This window comes from Chenopodium quinoa, unplaced genomic scaffold, assembly GCF_001683475.1.
Source record: "Chenopodium quinoa cultivar QQ74 unplaced genomic scaffold, ASM168347v1, whole genome shotgun sequence".
In the NCBI taxonomy this organism is placed as follows: Eukaryota; Viridiplantae; Streptophyta; class Magnoliopsida; order Caryophyllales; family Amaranthaceae; genus Chenopodium; species Chenopodium quinoa.
The window spans coordinates 3333174-3350912 of NW_018745684.1; the positions used below are offsets into that span (position 1 = coordinate 3333174).

The following is a 17739-nucleotide window of genomic DNA, read 5'->3' on the forward strand; positions in this document are numbered from 1 at the left end:
AGTCACATATAAAACTTTGTAATTTAAGGTTTTTAAAAGATAAAAAAAAAAAGGATTAAAAAAAGAATAAATAAGGGGCAAGTGGAAAAAAGAAGTAATGATAGAAGGGGGCCTAATTTAAAGGCCACGCCAAGGGGGGCGAAGCGAAGAGGGGTTAGTAGTTGTGGGGTCAGTAAGCGGGTCCCCTTTCCTTCTACGCCAATGTCCAATTACCTTTTGCCAGCTGCTATGACGTCGTAACGGAACGGAACGGCGTCATCCCTTTTGAAACGGAACGGAACTCCGTATTCGTCAATGTTTAGAATGACCTAATTTAATTGTTTTAATAAAAAAGAAAAATAGAGAAGAAGTAGAAGTAGAAGTAGTAGTGGGATGACAATCCTGTTTCCTGTATAATGATGACGGTCGGTAGTGGTTAAGGGAGGTGGCGTATATGTGACGAGCTCCCCATTTGTTTTAGCTACCTCCATTTTTTTTATCATATCATTATTTCCCCTATTTTCTTAATTATTTCTATACTATATACTATACTATAGTAATTCCAAACCCTTTCTAAGGTTGGTACCAAACCTCAAACCTTCCTTTTTTTTTATGATTATCATGACAACCCTATTTATTATATTTTAATTTAAGGTGTATATAATATATATATATATATATATATATATATATATATATATATATATATATATATATATATAGAATCAAGAATATAAAGTACTTCTATGGCTTTATTAGTACTACTAAATATCATCGATGACATTTTTTGGTCAGTAAAAATTAGGTTTATGTAGATACTTTGGAGTAGAGATCGGAGGCAGATGATCTCTTGGATCTACCTAAAAGTGAGTCAAGCGTTATTTGGTAAAATAAGATTACCTAAACTAAAAGAAAAGGAAAGGAACTCAACAAATGATACGGATGTACATAAAGATAATACTATTACAAAAATTAAAAACCTAATATAAATAAATTTCAATCAAGATAAGTTAAGAAAAATTAATTGAAGAAAGACTTAAATACAAGTATTTTTACAAAGGTACATTTTTAAGTACTCTGGTAAGAATAAAAAAACCCTTAACATTAAGGTCGTCACAATTAAGGTGAAACCACTACTGATTACATCAAGTATCATTAGTTTGTATGTGCTGACGTATTGTTAGTGCTAAAAAGGGTAACTACGTACGTGATTATAGACTTATAGTAAAAATTTAATGAAAGGTAAAACCGATGATTAATCGATTGTTGGGAGTAATAATTTGGAAGGAAACAAAGTGTTAAGAGTAGAATTAATGAGCAATTATGAAGGTAAAGACAAAATTAAAAAGAAGGAAAAAGGTGTAATTAATAAGATCGAGTAGATAACTAGGGACAGTCTTGTTAGAGGCATGAAGAAAGATGAAAACTGAAAATGAGAATGTATGGGCCCATATGCCATGAAATGTGAAATTTTGAACATCATTTTTATTAGAGGTTGACACTTATTTGACATTATTGAAGTTAAGACTTGGAGATGGGAAGAAATATCAATAGTAGGGTCATCAAGATCAATAGCTTGAGCTTTTAGGGGCCACCTTCACACGTTCAGTCTTTCATAATTAACACTATTTTATGTACTATTTAACACATGAAAAGATCTTATTACGTCACAAATTCCAATTAATGGGAGGAGCTAACGTAACATCAACATATTTATAGTTGAGATCAGTACATTATTCATGTAAAGGGTTAATTAAAGTTGTGCATTGACAAACTTGTTAAATTCAAGTGGAACAACTAATTTATAAAGTAAAGTTTAAATTTGTCTTGCTTCGATAGTGGTTGTGAAGAGTGAATTACACCCAGAAATGTAGAGATAAGGCAAGGTATGGGCTAGGTTACGTTGGCTAGTACATAAAACTGGCTTCTCAAAGGTTTTCTTGGCCTTGAATGGGAAGTTTTGACGGCTGTGAGAGTGATCAATCAAAACCATCATGAAACTACTGCACTGATTTCATTCACTGATGTCTGATCATTTTCAATACTAGTGGTAGGTTGTGTTTTGATCAATTCTCTTGTAATCATGTGATAACGGTGGGAAATACAGTAGCTTATCTAGTTACCCACCCGAGTGTAAGATGTACCCAATCTTTTATGAGACTTTCCACTTGAATGAAATCTTGTTAATGGTAAATAGAACATAAACAAAAAATACCCTTAAATGCATCTTGCACCCTAGTTTATATAAACATTTTTATAACAGAGGTAGTAATGTATTTAACTAAAAAATACCCTTCGTTACATATAATGTGCAACTTTTGTGTATTATTTGTGAGATATAAAATATTCAAAAGTTGCACGTAATACATAATAGAGGTAGTAATGTATTTAACTAAAACCCGACTTTCTATCAACACAAGAGAAAAAGCACCTTAATAGTTATTAATCTTAAGCTCTTGCATCTAGAAGAGAAAATCAATGCTTTTGGCTTTAAGAGCAAAGTGAATACTTCAATTCAATATCAGTTACGAATTATCTTAGTTGGTGAAAGTATTTGATGTGCTATCCACGACCTAATCCAGTTATTAAAGCGCAAAAGGATATTTAAAAAGTAATTCTAGGTAAAACTTACCATCAAAGGGGAAAATCAGAAAAAGGCATAGCTGACTTCTTTTTTTACATCATCTCCTATCTTTCTTTATATTTTTTATTAAAAAATAGGAGAGTGAGGAAGAGCTTTCTTTGATTTAAGTAGTGTGATTGGTCCGTTCCGTTACCTCCAAACTCATCCCCGTTTTCCATTTCTTTCTTTCTTTCTTTCTCAATCAGTTTGACAGTAGCAAGCTTAGAGCATAGAAGAAAGGAAGAAAGAAAAGCCAAATAAACTTAACAACAACAACATTCCTTATTCTTCAAGTCCACATCAATGGCTGGTACACCATTATCTAGTCTTTGAGCTAACGATTCCTATACTCTCTTTTTATTCATTATTTTTAAAAGTCGATCTTTTACTCTCTTTCTCTCTCCTACATTGGTTTCCGCCATGTTTTTCTCACCCATAATCCTTTAGACTCCATCCCCATCCTTCCCCACCAATCTAGCTTCGTTTCGACAACGATAGCCCTTACTTGTTATATCTCCTTCATTTAACTTCTGCCCTTTTTCCTTCCTCCATTCATTCATTCAGTCATTCATTTATCTTGTTTTTATCGGGATCTGGACCGACATTATCCCAATAACAACCTTCTTCTCAGTTTGTTGCTTAACTACTTTCGTGAAAAAAGAGTGAAAAATAAAAAGGGGTGTTTTTTTTGGTTGTTGGTTGAGGCATTTTGACAAACATCTGTTGGGCACAATTACCAAGGAGGAGAATGTTCCTTCTCCTTTGTCCCTTGTACTCTTCTTTTTGCCTCTACTTTTTGGGGTCTTCATCTGCAAGCTTTGGTTGGGATAAAACATCCCTCCTTTTTGTTTGTTAAAATTTAAAAAGTCATCTTTTTTTTTTCTTTCTTTCTAGCTTTGATTTCAGCAAGTAGTGCAACATTTCTTTCACTTCATTCAAATCTGTGGATTTCTGGATTCAACCTAAGCCTACTTTATTAGGTAACTTCTCTCTCTCCTTCAATCTTTTGGTGCATAGTGTTTTTAGATTTGTATGTTGCTACTTGCTAGGGTTTCAACTCCTTATAATTGATCTTCATATTCGTTACTACTATTTGTCGGGATTGAGCTATAACAAAGAAAAGTTTAAATTACACTATCAATATGTTCGCTAAATTAAGTACAGATATAACGAATGGAAGAGTAATTTATTTGTACTAATTAAAGACTTCGAGTAGCTTCAACTAATAAGGTTTGTAATCTATTATTCTTTTGATTGCTACTCAATGATCTTAGGTCTATAATTTTCCTTGGTTTCAAGTTTTGTACTATTTTTGGATCAAGTGAGGTCTAGGTTTATAATAACCTATGGCTCAAGGTTGATAGGGATTTATTATTGTGTTTATTTTTTTAATTTGATAAAAGCTAATACAATTTATGATGATATATAGAGTACTATTTGTACTATATATCTATTGTTATTGATTGAAAAATATTTTCCTATACAATTTTTTGTATTCATGACCGACTTAGTTTAGATCGATCGAAAATATACATAGGTTTTTATGATTTCTAATTTTAAACATTGTAGCTAGGTTTATGATTACCACTTTATCATAGCAAGCTTCATCATATATGATATCGAGTTTAAGTAGGGTTTTAATTTCAAATGGGGTAAAAACGGGCAAAAAAGAATTATTATTGTTATAAAAAAGGCAGTGAACTTATTAATGTTTGTAGTGGTGTCATTATCTTAATTAAACCTTCGAAATTATTAATCTCACATTGTAACATAATAACATACCTTGATACATCAAGTAATAATATAAAAAATAAAAAAATAAATAAAAAGGATTTAATTTTACTACTCATAAGAGTAATAACTTTCATACGCCATCATCCCTTTGTTATAGAGCAAAGTGAGGTTCATGATTGCTAGGTATGAGAGTATTATTATTACATTTACCTGCCTGTCTACTTGGCTACTCTTGTAAGGATCCTTGTGTTACTTGTCTATTCAAATTTTGTATTGCTTGATGCTTATATTATTATCATGTTAACTATCCGAGGCTACTTCGAATACCATACGTGTTCTAATTATCGAAAGCTAATTTGATCTTTGAATATAACAAATGCGTAGAAAAGCCCTAAACATTATTAATATGTTCTACATAGTCTACATTAACTTAATTAGTCATTGGATTGAGTCCTTTTTAGTGTTTGCATTCGATGCATTTTGATAAATGTATGTGAATAGAGTCCTTTTAGTTGAAACTAAATCAGTGTATGCTGTGTTGTTTATCTACTCACATTATCTATGCAATTTGAATCATCAGTTGAAAATTTATATTGTTAAAGACGAAGAAGATATGAATACATCAACACAAGTTCCCCCTGGATTTCGCTTCCATCCAACTGAGGAAGAGCTTGTGGATTACTATCTTAGAAGAAAGGTTTGTTCAAGAAGGATTGAAGTAGATATCATCAAAGAGATTGATCTATATAAAATCGAGCCTTGGGATTTACAAGGTATTGTGTATGAGGGTTTTATATTTTGATTAAATTCCTTACACTATTATCTATCATATTAATTGTGTAATGTGGGACAGAATTATGCAAAACGGGAGATGATGATCAAAATGAATGGTACTTCTTCAGTCACAAGGATAAGAAATATCCAACTGGAACCCGAACAAACCGAGCAACTGCAGCAGGGTTTTGGAAGGCAACTGGAAGAGATAAGGCTATATATTGTAAGCATGACTTGATAGGCATGAGGAAGACCTTGGTGTTCTATAAAGGCCGAGCTCCGAATGGACAAAAGTCAGATTGGATCATGCATGAGTATCGACTTGAAACTGATGAAAATGGAGCCCCTCAGGTTAGTTCCTTTTTGGTTGAGATTAGGGTCTTTGATATTTTATGAGTGGTATTACTTTGTTAATCAATGTGGATCAACAAATTTGATATAGTTTTCACGCAAAGTAAAATTATGCTAGAGTAGTCTTATCGGAGTATAATTGATTTTAGTAAATTTACACCAGCGAGCAACCTTAGACAAATCATATAATTCATTCCATGCCCTTATATATTTGTATGTCCATGAAATGTAAGGTATAGTAGCCGGTAAATGGAAGTGATTACATCATATTTGTTGGAAATGATGAAGACTAGCACTCGAAATCTCATACTTGTTTCATGTACTGTCCAAAGGTAGTTCTTATGTTACATATGTAAAAAGAATCGATTATGGATGTCAGCTAACTCCAATTAGTGTATGTAGTTTAGGGTTCTACCATTGAGATTGGTTTAAAATCTTTTGACATTAGCCCTATTTTTTATTTCTTGTGATAGTACTGAATAATTAAAATAGACTAGGTAGCATATGTTACCTTTTGTTTCGAGGGGAGGAGTAACAAGGTGCATTCCGTTAGATTAGTACAAGTTATCAAGTATATATATATATATGAATGGTTCATGTTGATAGTTTCTACATAGATATAGGAGATACTTCGTATATACTAACACAATATATATAGTGATTGCTGTTGAGGTTGGGGTAATAATCACACACTAATATATAGATCATGTTTGTGTTTTGTTCACAGGAAGAAGGTTGGGCCGTGTGTAGAGTGTTCAAAAAGAGAACTCCCACAACAATGAGAAGAATGGGCGGGCATGAATCACCATGTTGGTACGAAGATCAAGTCTCGTTTATGTCAGACATGGATTCACCTCAACAAGCACCACAATCAAACAACGCGCTCAACTATGCCTCACACACTTGCAAAAAGGAACTCAATCATCATCATCATCAACATCATCATTTACCTTTCCAAATTCCTCAAGAGCATCTTATTCACCTCCCTCTCTTTGAGAACTCCAAGATGCTTCTAGCTTCACCTCATGGTACCGGTAACTACAATAATACCGGCCTAGCCCCTTATGGTATAGACATGAGCCTTCACTCCAACAATGCTACTATGCAACAAATTGACAACAACCATAATGCAACAATATTGATAGGCAACAACAACAACAACAATAATGGTCAAGATGTTTTGGATCAAGTGACCGATTGGAGGGTCCTAGACAAGTTTGTTGCATCACAACTTAGCCACGAAGATGTTGCCAAGGGACATGATAATAATAACAACAACATCAACAATTATTCGTCGAGTAATGTTGCATCAGGGATATTCCCTACTGCTCCAATATCTGATCACTCGAATAAGGAAGATTCATTAACGGATAAGACCTCTACACCAACCTCAAGCAGTCAAATCGACGTGTGGAAATCATGAAGTACATGAGTACAGGTTATAGAAGGTCAGAGTGAAGTATAAAGGGACAGGAAGATTAGGGCTCAGTTTGTACATAACAAAACTAATCGAAATACGAGTTTTGGGCTGAGCTTCTATGGCTAGCTTTTCCCATCCACACATGATATGGAGGACTATATGAAATACTATATGCATCCGTTATGCGCGATGTTTACTGATCAAACAAGTCTCAAAATGTATGTGTATACCTTGTGATTATTTTTAATATGAATTTTAATGATATTGTATAAACTTTATGAAAATTAATGTTTTATCCACAAGTAGTCATTCTTGTGTGTTTTTATATATATTGACATATTCTTTTAGGTTCTTCTTCAATTTTCAGAAACTATAAATGTTGATGATGTACCTAGGCTGTTACACTTACACATCTAAAATGACAATGATTCATAAAGAATTTTCTTAATCAAAGAAAATGGCCACTTCTAGAAAAACTCAAATTCATGCTATTTGTCGAGCTTGTGTATGAAACTTTATGTGAAGAAGATCAGAGAAGATTCGTCGTAAACAAGCAGTAAAAGATGAACAAAGAAAACCAGAATTTGTGTCTTTAGCCTTGATTTTGCATACAGTTGGTCGATTTTGATGATTTCTAGGAAAGCGAAGCTTAAAGTAGAGTAAACCTTTTAACAAAGCAATCAATTTGTCTCAATTAAGAAGCATACAATACTTTGTAATTAAGCCATGTTTGAATAAAAATCCTCACATTAAGTACAGATATCCTATACGACTTTTTCTTTTTAACTAAAGAAATTCGTTTTGAAATGATGTGGCTAAAGATGTGTTCAAGCAAAAATAGTTTTTTTTTTTTTTTTACCACAAAAATACTTGTAGTAGATAATTTTGTATAACATCTTAAAAAAATGGTCAAAGTAGCAATAGATTGAAAGTATTTAATTTGTGAACATACAAATAGTAAGAAAACATAGTTTTGAAAATGCACTTAATTAATTGGATCTTGCTAACGAGCGTCCCGGGGCGTTAAATACGAAATAATTATATTGGTTAAAATAGTATTAAGTAAATGCATGACAAAATCACGCGTCGTTCGGTGTAATTAATGTTAGTTTTACTCTAATATTTCCACTTTTAATTCTCTTATCTAACGCCCTCTCAAATAGAGGATTTACTTTGGAAGAAAAGGATTGCGACACAGATTTTTTAAATTTGCATTTCAAGTTGTAGTAATTACATTACAAAAATTCTCCCTAACTTCAAAGGTGGGTAAAAAAAATAGCCATCAAAATAACTAGTTTCCTTTCAAAAAAAAAAATAATAATAATAATAATAATTAATTTAACTTACATACAAAATATGTTTAGAAATTTTATTTTTATAAAATATATATATATATATATATATATATATATATATATATTACGAGTAGTCAAATTAACTTCATTTTATAAGAAAAAAGACTCCATATTAAAAGACTCGAAAATCCACAACATGCAATAAACATAGAAATTGAAGTAAGACGTGCATGCAGCTTCATAGCAAAGCAAGCAATACCAGGAATTTTTAGAGCATGAAGCAAGCCGCCCAATTGTACCACTATGTAACTGTATGTACTAAAACCCTACAACAGTAGTATGATTAATTACAAGGCTAATGAAAATTCAAATTTAATGACTTTGATTGATATGTTTACTAAACATATCACAAGGGTATTTGAGAATTGTATAAAGGAGTATATAAATTGAAAACTATTGAGGACTAATAGGGAACAATTTGGATATGACGGATTTGTAACTATTTCCACACCACCGCGATTATACATACACTTAGACACACAAACCCGAGGAAGTAAGCTCATTGTAAGAGCATTCGATATCGATCGAGAAGACACCATGCATATATCACTCTTGTGCATGCAAACTCCTACATACATTTGCAAGCTAGGAATTGAATGGAAGAGAGAAAGAGTTAAAGAGTAAGCTAGGAAGAAGAGTGTGAACTAGGTTTAGATGGATATGGTGGAGAAAAGAAGACAACTTATCTATATAAAGAATAACATAAAATATATATGATCTTATAATAGTGAAAAGAAACAAAAATAGGGGAGTTGTAACATACTTATTATGCATGCTCTTAAAATCCAGCATGCTCTTCTTCAAGACATGATTAGTACGTGGAATCCAAGAAGTTTGCGCCCCTAAAGTAGTTCCTAAAATTAGCATAAAGTCTTTTGTCATGGACCCTTCTAATTACTTTTTTAAGCTACTATTTTTCTTTTTCTTTTTTTAATTATTTTAAGGTAATATTATTTAATTTATATTAATATTTGGAGTTAATTATTTATGTCAAAGGGTGTTTTATACGCATGACAATCAAACGAAGGGGACATGCACATGGGTAGTTTTATTTTTGAGTAATTAGGGCATGAAATTTTTTTAATATAAAGAGACAAAATAAAGATGTTTTGTGTAGCAAGATAACATCATTCTTCATACTATGAAACATTTCCATGTGACTGTTATTATGCTAATTATAACCTTTTTATCCCGCTAATTTTCTTACTGTTACTAATTTTAACCTCTAATTACGGTTAATGGTTAATTATATCGAAATAGCTTAATTAGCTTTGCAATGGCATGGGTGTGTTGGATGTTCAAACAGCTAGCTTCACGCATGCTAGTGCCCAGTGGGTTATAAGCATGCACCAAAGCCACCAATTAAGGGACTTATTTAATCCATAGTACTTTATTTACGCCTATGTTTATTGTTCGTGTCATTTTAAGAAACGGTTTATTACGACTGTGTACAAAATAACAAAATGAGGTCGATTGAGGTGGTGGAGTGTTGGTATTGCTAATTTGCTATCCGTCTCAAATTATTGTGTACTAGGAATATTTTTCTTTTCGGCCTTATGCGGGTCCCCTTCTCCTTATCCACAATATATGATAAAAGATTGAGAAATTTGTATGAAGTTTTCTCATGCCCCTCAATTTATGCTTAACATAAAAATTAGTTAAGTACAAAAGTACTTAGCTGATTGTTTGTTTGATTTGCAGCCTGACGCATATTCATAAACTAGCTAGGACACTGTTCATTATGATATTGGTTAATTTGATTTAGGTTGAACCGATTGTTTTGAGATAAATTGTTGATCTTATCAAGTAAGAGGATGTAGCTTTTACATTCACATCAAAATCTTGTCTCTTTTTCCTTTTGAAGAATTACCTCTCTAAAAAAGAAAAACAAAAAAAAAATAACAACTTAGTGCTGATCTGACAAATCGATTAATGTACTACGCATGGTGAGGCACGGTATAAATTAGATGGTTTTGGAAACAACCTTGGGAAGTCCCTTAATTCAAATGATATAAGGGATGCATGTAAAGATTATATAATTTTGTTTGGAAACATATATGACAAATAATCATATAATTTGGTATAAGGTATATGATATATGGTGGTCTTGAGTTAATGAAAGAAAATGTGTACATAATCAGCTAAATTAATTGTTAAATTAAGAGATAAAATGGATGATTTCAAGCTTCCAATCACTCAAATAGCCTCACGATGTCTCGTGGGGTTCGTTCTTGAGAATGACCTTGTCTTCTTTTCTTGAAAAATTTTCAAAACTAAAGATTATAATCCATGCTCTCAGATAGTCAGATCAATTCTGAAAAAAAAAAAAAAAAAAACTACATTCAAATTTGAAGTGGATGTGGTGGCATGGATTCATAAAAATCTAACAATAGATATATAAAGTCCCTAAAATGAGTCACTCCATATTTATGGCTGGAGTACAACACTACAACATATGGCCGTATGACCATATGGGTGACATGGGTATAATTAAACTGGTTGTGAATTGCTAAACCACATCCGACATTTACCGCGTAACGTCCGTATTTTAACATGACTTTACAAACATGTCTCCATATAAAATGTACCCTATTCTACTTTCACTTTCTTTAACCACTCTCTAACTTGTTACCCCACCACCCACCAAACAACTATCACCTACGAACAGCCCGTCATATTTTTTTTAAAAAAAAAATTGTTTTACTCTTCACCAATTAGCGCAAATGGTGAATAGACGAGTTTAAGGAAGCAACGCCACTGGAGAGGTCGCCGGAGCATATGGAGTCGGTGAGTGCATTGTTTTTTTTTATTTTATTTTGTAATCATAGAAGAAAACACCTGAAATTTTAGAATCATGGTTAGAACATTCTAAAATTCCAGGCGTTTAGGGGGGAAACACCTGAAATTTTAGAATGTTCCGGATTCTAAAATTTTAGGTATTCCTTCCATGGAACATTCTAGAATTTTAGGCGTTCGTCTGGGACGACTGAAATAAAAATAAAAAATGAAAAATAAAAAATAAAGTAAAACAAGTACCTGATCGCCAACCCCCTTACCTTTTCGATTTCTTGACATCGTCCTTTGTAGCTGGTTGCAAGCCCTTGGTGGTGATGGAATTGCGTGGCTTTGCTTGGTGGTGACGAAATTGTGGTGGTTTGCTTGGTGGTGGTTGTGGATGAAATTCTTAAGGTGAAGAGAGAGAAAAGTAAAAATGAAAGAGTAAAGATTAAAGAGTTATTTAATAAAGGGTTAGTTAAGGGAGTTCATATAAAAATACGGGCGTTATCCGGTAAATACCGTGCGTGGCTTAGTACCCCCGACATTTTTATGCAGACGCATAAATAAGATATTGGGTTGGATCAAGGTATTTTGTTGTCCTTGATGAATGAGCCAATCTGCAAGCACAGTGATAGGGCTTTAGGGTGTTCTGGACTATGGACCTATCAGCCCACTAATCAGCCTTTCTATATTTAGACCAATTTGGGTCAACTGTACCATTTTATTTTTTCATTATTTTTACTGTGTGAAAAAGAAAAAAAAGAAAATCAAGCCAAACAAAAAAGAGGGAAGGAAGATAAAAAAAAAACTCTTGTCAACATAAAACTACACTGTGTTAGTAGAATTTTAATGGTATTTCAAAATAGCTTAAGGTTAGCTTATCGCCATCGAAATATATCAAATCAACACTTGAAGGAAATGCCCTAGCTAAGGGCTGTTTTTACAGTTGAAGAAACTACACCAATGCCGCTTTCGGCCTCAAATATCAACAGACTAAACACATCAAAACTCTGTACTACTATGAGAACTTCATGTGCCTATCTATGGAAGACATAAACACTAAAAATAATAAGATGTTCTAGTGCAAATCCACAAGAGCAACCAAGACCAGTACCAGCATTATCAAAGCCAACTTCATGTTCCCATTGATCGATGGTGCCCGATTTTCTCTGTACAAAAGATATCAGCAAGGATCAGTACACAAGTATACAATGCAAAGTGGTAAACAAAAGCCAAAAAATAAGTGCTGGTGTTCGGAATTTACTTCTTCTGCAAGCTGGCCAGAGCACCACAGAATCTAACATTATCAGGGGGAGGAAATAGGGTGCCCTTATCTTCATGGTTGACAAGCTTTATGTATGTTTCTTGGCCCAGATACCACCTATCAAGGTTTTCTGTTCTGATATTCCACGTCCCTGGATTGTCGAGATACAGAAGCACGGCTGTCCAAGCCCCTGGATAGACCTGTAACCAAGAAAATACAGCTAGCATCAATTACTTTATAAATTAAAAATCAAGAAATGATATCATAATCATATTTATTAAACAGATTTTGATGAAGTCTCAGCAAGAAGAAAAAAATCGATGCCTGCAACTTCAAAATATACAGCTACCATCAATGTCACTATGTCAGAACATCTAAGTAATTGTGTTTGGTTGGGAGGACGAACATTTTTACCATGATACTGCATTTCTTCATTTAGCTAGTAAAAGAGTGATAATAATTTTCTTTGATTGAGAGTAGAGTACTTATCTCAAGGGTGGAAATATTCACTTTCTCCTCCTACTCTCCTCCCTTCTATTATCCCATTTCTCTCTCCAACATTTTGTTTAACAAAATAAAATAAAGTGTATAACCTGATACTCATTGATTTATACAGAATATGTTTTTCACATTGTATTGTATATAAATTTTAGTTCAATATGTTTTCTTGAATCCTTTGAACCAGATACAACCTTACACTATCAAGAAGTAACTTGCTTTCCAGATACAGAAAACAACTATAAACAAAATAAATGATATTGTAGGAATAATCTCTGCAAACCTGTACAGTGCAGCGATAAATAGCATCCCATTTGTTATAGCTACCACGCCTGTCCTCGGTCCATACACCATAATCCATCCTGCAATAAAAGACAAGTCAATTATATTCAATACACGTAGGTCTCCTTTAGCATTCATGTAATAGGGATCAACAATAGACAAATCATACCCAACAACATAGAACGAAAATCCATCCACATGAAATGTCTGCATCACTGTATCATTGTTCTGAAATATAATTTCAGCAAATCCTTTAAATGTACCGTTAATAATTGAGTTGTCTAACCGATGATGTCCTGTCAGCGGCTTGCTGGGGAAATCAAGCTTGTAGTCGCCCTTCAAATCCTTCCAGTCAGCCAGCAATACTGGAGTGATAGGTTTCAAAAAAGAAATGCCATTTAGAGTTGCACCATATTTTCCATTGATAACTGTTGGTGGCAAACTCTGAAAAATATAAGTCTGTGTCACATTGATGGTCCCATAATGGAAAGAGCCTTGTGGATTAGGACGAGCTCCACTTGCAGATCCATTTTGCCTGCTCAAAAGTATGCGACAGTAAAACCACATTTAATACTAGAAGAAATCTCGAGTTCATTAACATTTGCAAACATTGCAACCTAGTAGTGAACATGATTGATGGGAACTAACCTGACAGATCTGGCTTGGTTCATAGACCAAGTCTTGTCGTAAAAATCATTTGGGGGATCAGGGAGAGGGCCAGCAGCTTTTCCTTGAGAATTGGAATAGTGCAGAATTCCTACACCAGTGACTCGCTCCCATTGAGATTCATTCTGAAACCTAGCACTCGCTACAATGTAATAATCACTGCTAGCATTCTGATCCATTGTTACAAGGAACGAATATGACTGGCCAACATGGATGTCAAAATTGCTGTAGTTTGTTTGCGTTGTGTAATATCCTTCAGTTTCAACCAATTTCAAAATGTGGTTTTGAATTCTGAAGTTCAAACTAGTTGAGATTCCAATATTATGTATTCGTAATCGGTACGTTTTGCCTGCATACAGTCAACATTAGAAAACAGCCATCACCATATGTAATGCGCATCAACGAAATAAGGTGCCAAAAGTTGACAATTGTACACTTAATACTTCGACTAAGAATCAGCAGATATAGAAAGTGCTATTAACAAACGACCTGTTCATGGCTGAGTCATAGCATATAATCCTAGTGTTGCCTACACAACAGTTCATCCCCAACATACATTTACTAAACAATAAATTTAAGAGCAACTCTTAATGATATTTTGCCCCATGGATGTAGACATATCCTACACTGGAAGACAAGAAAGCGACATCCATATTACATGACAAAACACAAACAGATTTTTGGATGATCAAACCATATACCTGGCTCAACTGGAATGTTCTCATACTCAATACCATCAGGAACAAGGGTGGTATTATATCGATAAGGTCCTTTTCCATTGATAAGAACCCCATCAGGTATTCCCAAATCCTTCCCGGCTTTTAAGACTTCCCTCAGTTCCTAGTGCAGATGAATAACTATACATTAGCATACATACTAAAAATAACTTTTGTATGGCAATACAATCCAAAAGCTACCTTATAGTCTCTAGTATACCAATCCCCAATCATGATAATTATCTCGCCATCTGGTTTAGGGAAAGGTAGAGGAATGACACTCCTGTTGCCAATCTTAAAGGGGCCAAACCCTCCAGAAGCCCTTTGAAAGTGAGTAGATGGGTGGTAAAAGAAGCTTCCAATCTGGTCCTTGACCTGGAACTGGTATGTGAAATTCCCTTTGGGAGGAATTGGACAGTTTGTTGCACTCACACCATCTTGCCAAGGATTATCCCGCATTTGAATCCCATTCCTGCAGTAACCATTAATCTCATAAACTATTAGCTTTCACTGTCAAACTAATACATCGAGAGGCAACATGATCTTCATTTTTGATCAAATGATACACCGTATTATATATACTTGTATACTTTTCGAGATAATCCTAGGCATGATTATTAATAAAATTCAAATGGTCACTGGAACTGAAACAGACAGGTAAAATTCACATTTGAAGGAATGACACACTTTGTTCCACAAATTCCGCCGTGCCAAGAATTACCCTTTATTTAAAACCCATTCCTTTGGCAAGCATAAATCTCATACACCATTAGTTTTCGGTTTAAGCTAATTCATTGAAGGGATAGCTCATAAACATCTCATTTCAAAATACAGTGTAAAGTTTTAAGAGCAAGGATAAAAATAGATTCTCTTTCTCCAATGTTCAACATTCCGAAAATACATTAGTTGGACCAACCAACAAATAATGGAAATCTTAAAACTTGTTAGACAAAACCTACCAATTAACCAGAAGGTCTTCATCCAATTTATTCTTCACATCAATAAAAAGATTGTTATTGGTCACGACGTCGATTAAAGGCCCCGGAAACTGGTCATTGACCATTATAACCTGCAATTACAAACATATTTATACATTATTCACCTAACAATATTCATACCAGAGATTCCATCAATATTACATACGGAGTACATTAAATTAAAGTACAATATCAAATGAATATTCATAGTCATCATAAATTAATCATTTGTTTGATTCATTAACCATTGAAATCCTAATCAATACAATCTCAACAAAACATCATCAAACCCATGTACATTGTACTACTATCAACTAACTAATTCAGTAAAAAAAAAATCAAAAAAAAAAATCCGAGATATTAAACCCTTCTTCTAAATTCAAGGAAAACAAAAAATAACGTAAAAATTATTCAGAATATAATTAAACACAATCCCCAATAATTAAAAAATACCCCAGAAACAGGACCAGGTCCCAAAATTAAAACCTAAAAATATACTACCAAAAACACCATGGAAGTCGATTAATTTGGGGATAAAAAGTGAACAAAAAAATCAAATAATACCCAGAAAAACCCACATTCAAATAAAAAAACCGAAAACAACCCCAGGAAAAAAACAGAGGAAAAAATGGAGATTGGATTGAAGAGAAATAACCTGTTGAGAAACACCCAATGGAGAAAGAATTTTGAAAGAGTAAGTAAATTGATAGGAGAAGGTTGGATCGCCAGCCAAACAGGGTCTTATGATAAACCCAGTAAAGCACACAAAACCCAGTAAAATCAGCTTCAAAAACGCCGCCATTGATGAACTCTTTTGAACTTCTCACACTCTCTGAATATGGGGTTTTAATAATCTAACACTTTCTTTCTCTTTCTAATTCAACGATGCATTTATTTCATGGTGAATTAAGAGAGAGAAAGTTAAGCTGTTTTAGAGAGAAGAAGAAAATTGAAGGGCGGAAGGAAGAAAAACAAAACGGCTCCCTTTTTTCTGTGTGAAATTTCCAACGTCTACTTTTTCTCTCTCCTCCTCTTTGTTTGCTAGTGTGGTTGTTCTTGTTCCTCTTTGTAAGAGTGAAGAAAATAATGTGGACAACTACAAAGATATACACAACTTTACAAATCAAATCGCATGTAGTTTTATTTGATTTTATTGAATCAGCCCTTTTAAGGAAATAGAATACGTAGTAATTTATTTACCATATACGAGACGATTACCATATTATATAAGGCGTCTTAGTGGCTAAATTAGTTGATGTATTTCTTTGGTTAATTTTGTTGTAAGTGTAGTGATACGAGTATCACTTTCTGATATAAATGAGATGTTAAGATTTTATTTTGTGTGAGTATTTGGGTTTTTTTTTTTTGTTATTAAAGGCAAGGAAAAAAAGGTATTAAGTATATAACCCGGTCACAACTCTCGTGGCTTTTTTTTCGTAAGGTATGTTAGCATAAAAATAATGAAAAGTAAAGCCTCGATTCACTTCACCTTAATTTTGCTGAACTGAAATTATTTTTACTGAACAGAGATTATTTTTACTGATTAAAACTGAATTTTACTGATTAAAACTGAATTTTACTGAACTTATTTTTACTGAAATTATTTTTACTGAACTGAACTTATTTTTACTGAACTGAAATTATTTTTACTGAACTGAACTTATTTTACTGAACTGAAGTTATTTTTACTAAACTGAAATTATTTTTACTGAAATGAACTTATTTTTACTGATTTAGATATTATTTTTACTGATTTAATATATATATATATATAGATATATTAGGTAAAATAATCTATTTTTGAAATTATGTAATTTATATAATTTATATATTTCTGTTTAATAGTTAATTACATTTGTTTTTTTATGCAAATAATTAATTACATTTGTTGAACATAAAATAAAACATTCTACAATTTATTAAATAAAAGTCAAACACACTGACACCATTATGATATATATATATATATATATATATATATATATATATATATATATATATATATATATATATATATGAGACTATTAAAATATATAGTTGATCGTTAAAATAGTTTCTAAAGCAGCAAGTTGGAGTTAACGATCTCAAACCAAAAGACTTTAGCACAATTTATGACATGCATGAAAGAAATATTGTTAATTAAATTTTTGGTTTGAATTGTCAGTCAATTTTTTACTACGTATATGTTGGTTAACTGCATGTAATTTACAAATAATTATAGCAAATATTGGTAGATTGATTGATCATATCAAGGCATGTGATATTTAAGCAAAAAAAAATATAACGACATATTGGTAGTATTGTATAGATCATGCATATATA

General features: G+C 32.9%; 2 protein-coding genes across 2 annotated transcripts; one reads left to right on the forward strand and one right to left on the reverse strand.

The window, feature by feature from the left end:
* The first annotated feature begins 2766 nt into the window (after positions 1–2766).
* On the forward strand, positions 2767–7228 carry LOC110717919 (NAC domain-containing protein 7-like). The gene is made up of 4 exons (XM_021896716.1): positions 2767–3582; positions 4917–5109; positions 5190–5461; positions 6189–7228. The coding sequence occupies exons 2-4, from the start codon at positions 4950–4952 to the stop codon at positions 6882–6884; spliced, it is 1128 nt and encodes a 375-aa protein (XP_021752408.1). The 5' UTR covers positions 2767–3582; positions 4917–4949; the 3' UTR covers positions 6885–7228.
* A 4621-nt stretch (positions 7229–11849) lies between these two features.
* On the reverse strand, positions 11850–16498 carry LOC110717798 (monocopper oxidase-like protein SKS1). The gene is made up of 9 exons (XM_021896562.1): positions 16073–16498; positions 15400–15509; positions 14642–14912; positions 14426–14564; positions 13707–14073; positions 13228–13593; positions 13060–13138; positions 12279–12478; positions 11850–12183 (listed from the first exon to the last, which is right to left on the reverse strand). Exons 1-9 carry the CDS (start codon positions 16217–16219, stop codon positions 12093–12095), a joined length of 1770 nt encoding a protein of 589 aa, XP_021752254.1. The 5' UTR covers positions 16220–16498; the 3' UTR covers positions 11850–12092.
* Between the last annotated feature and the right edge of the window lie 1241 nt (positions 16499–17739).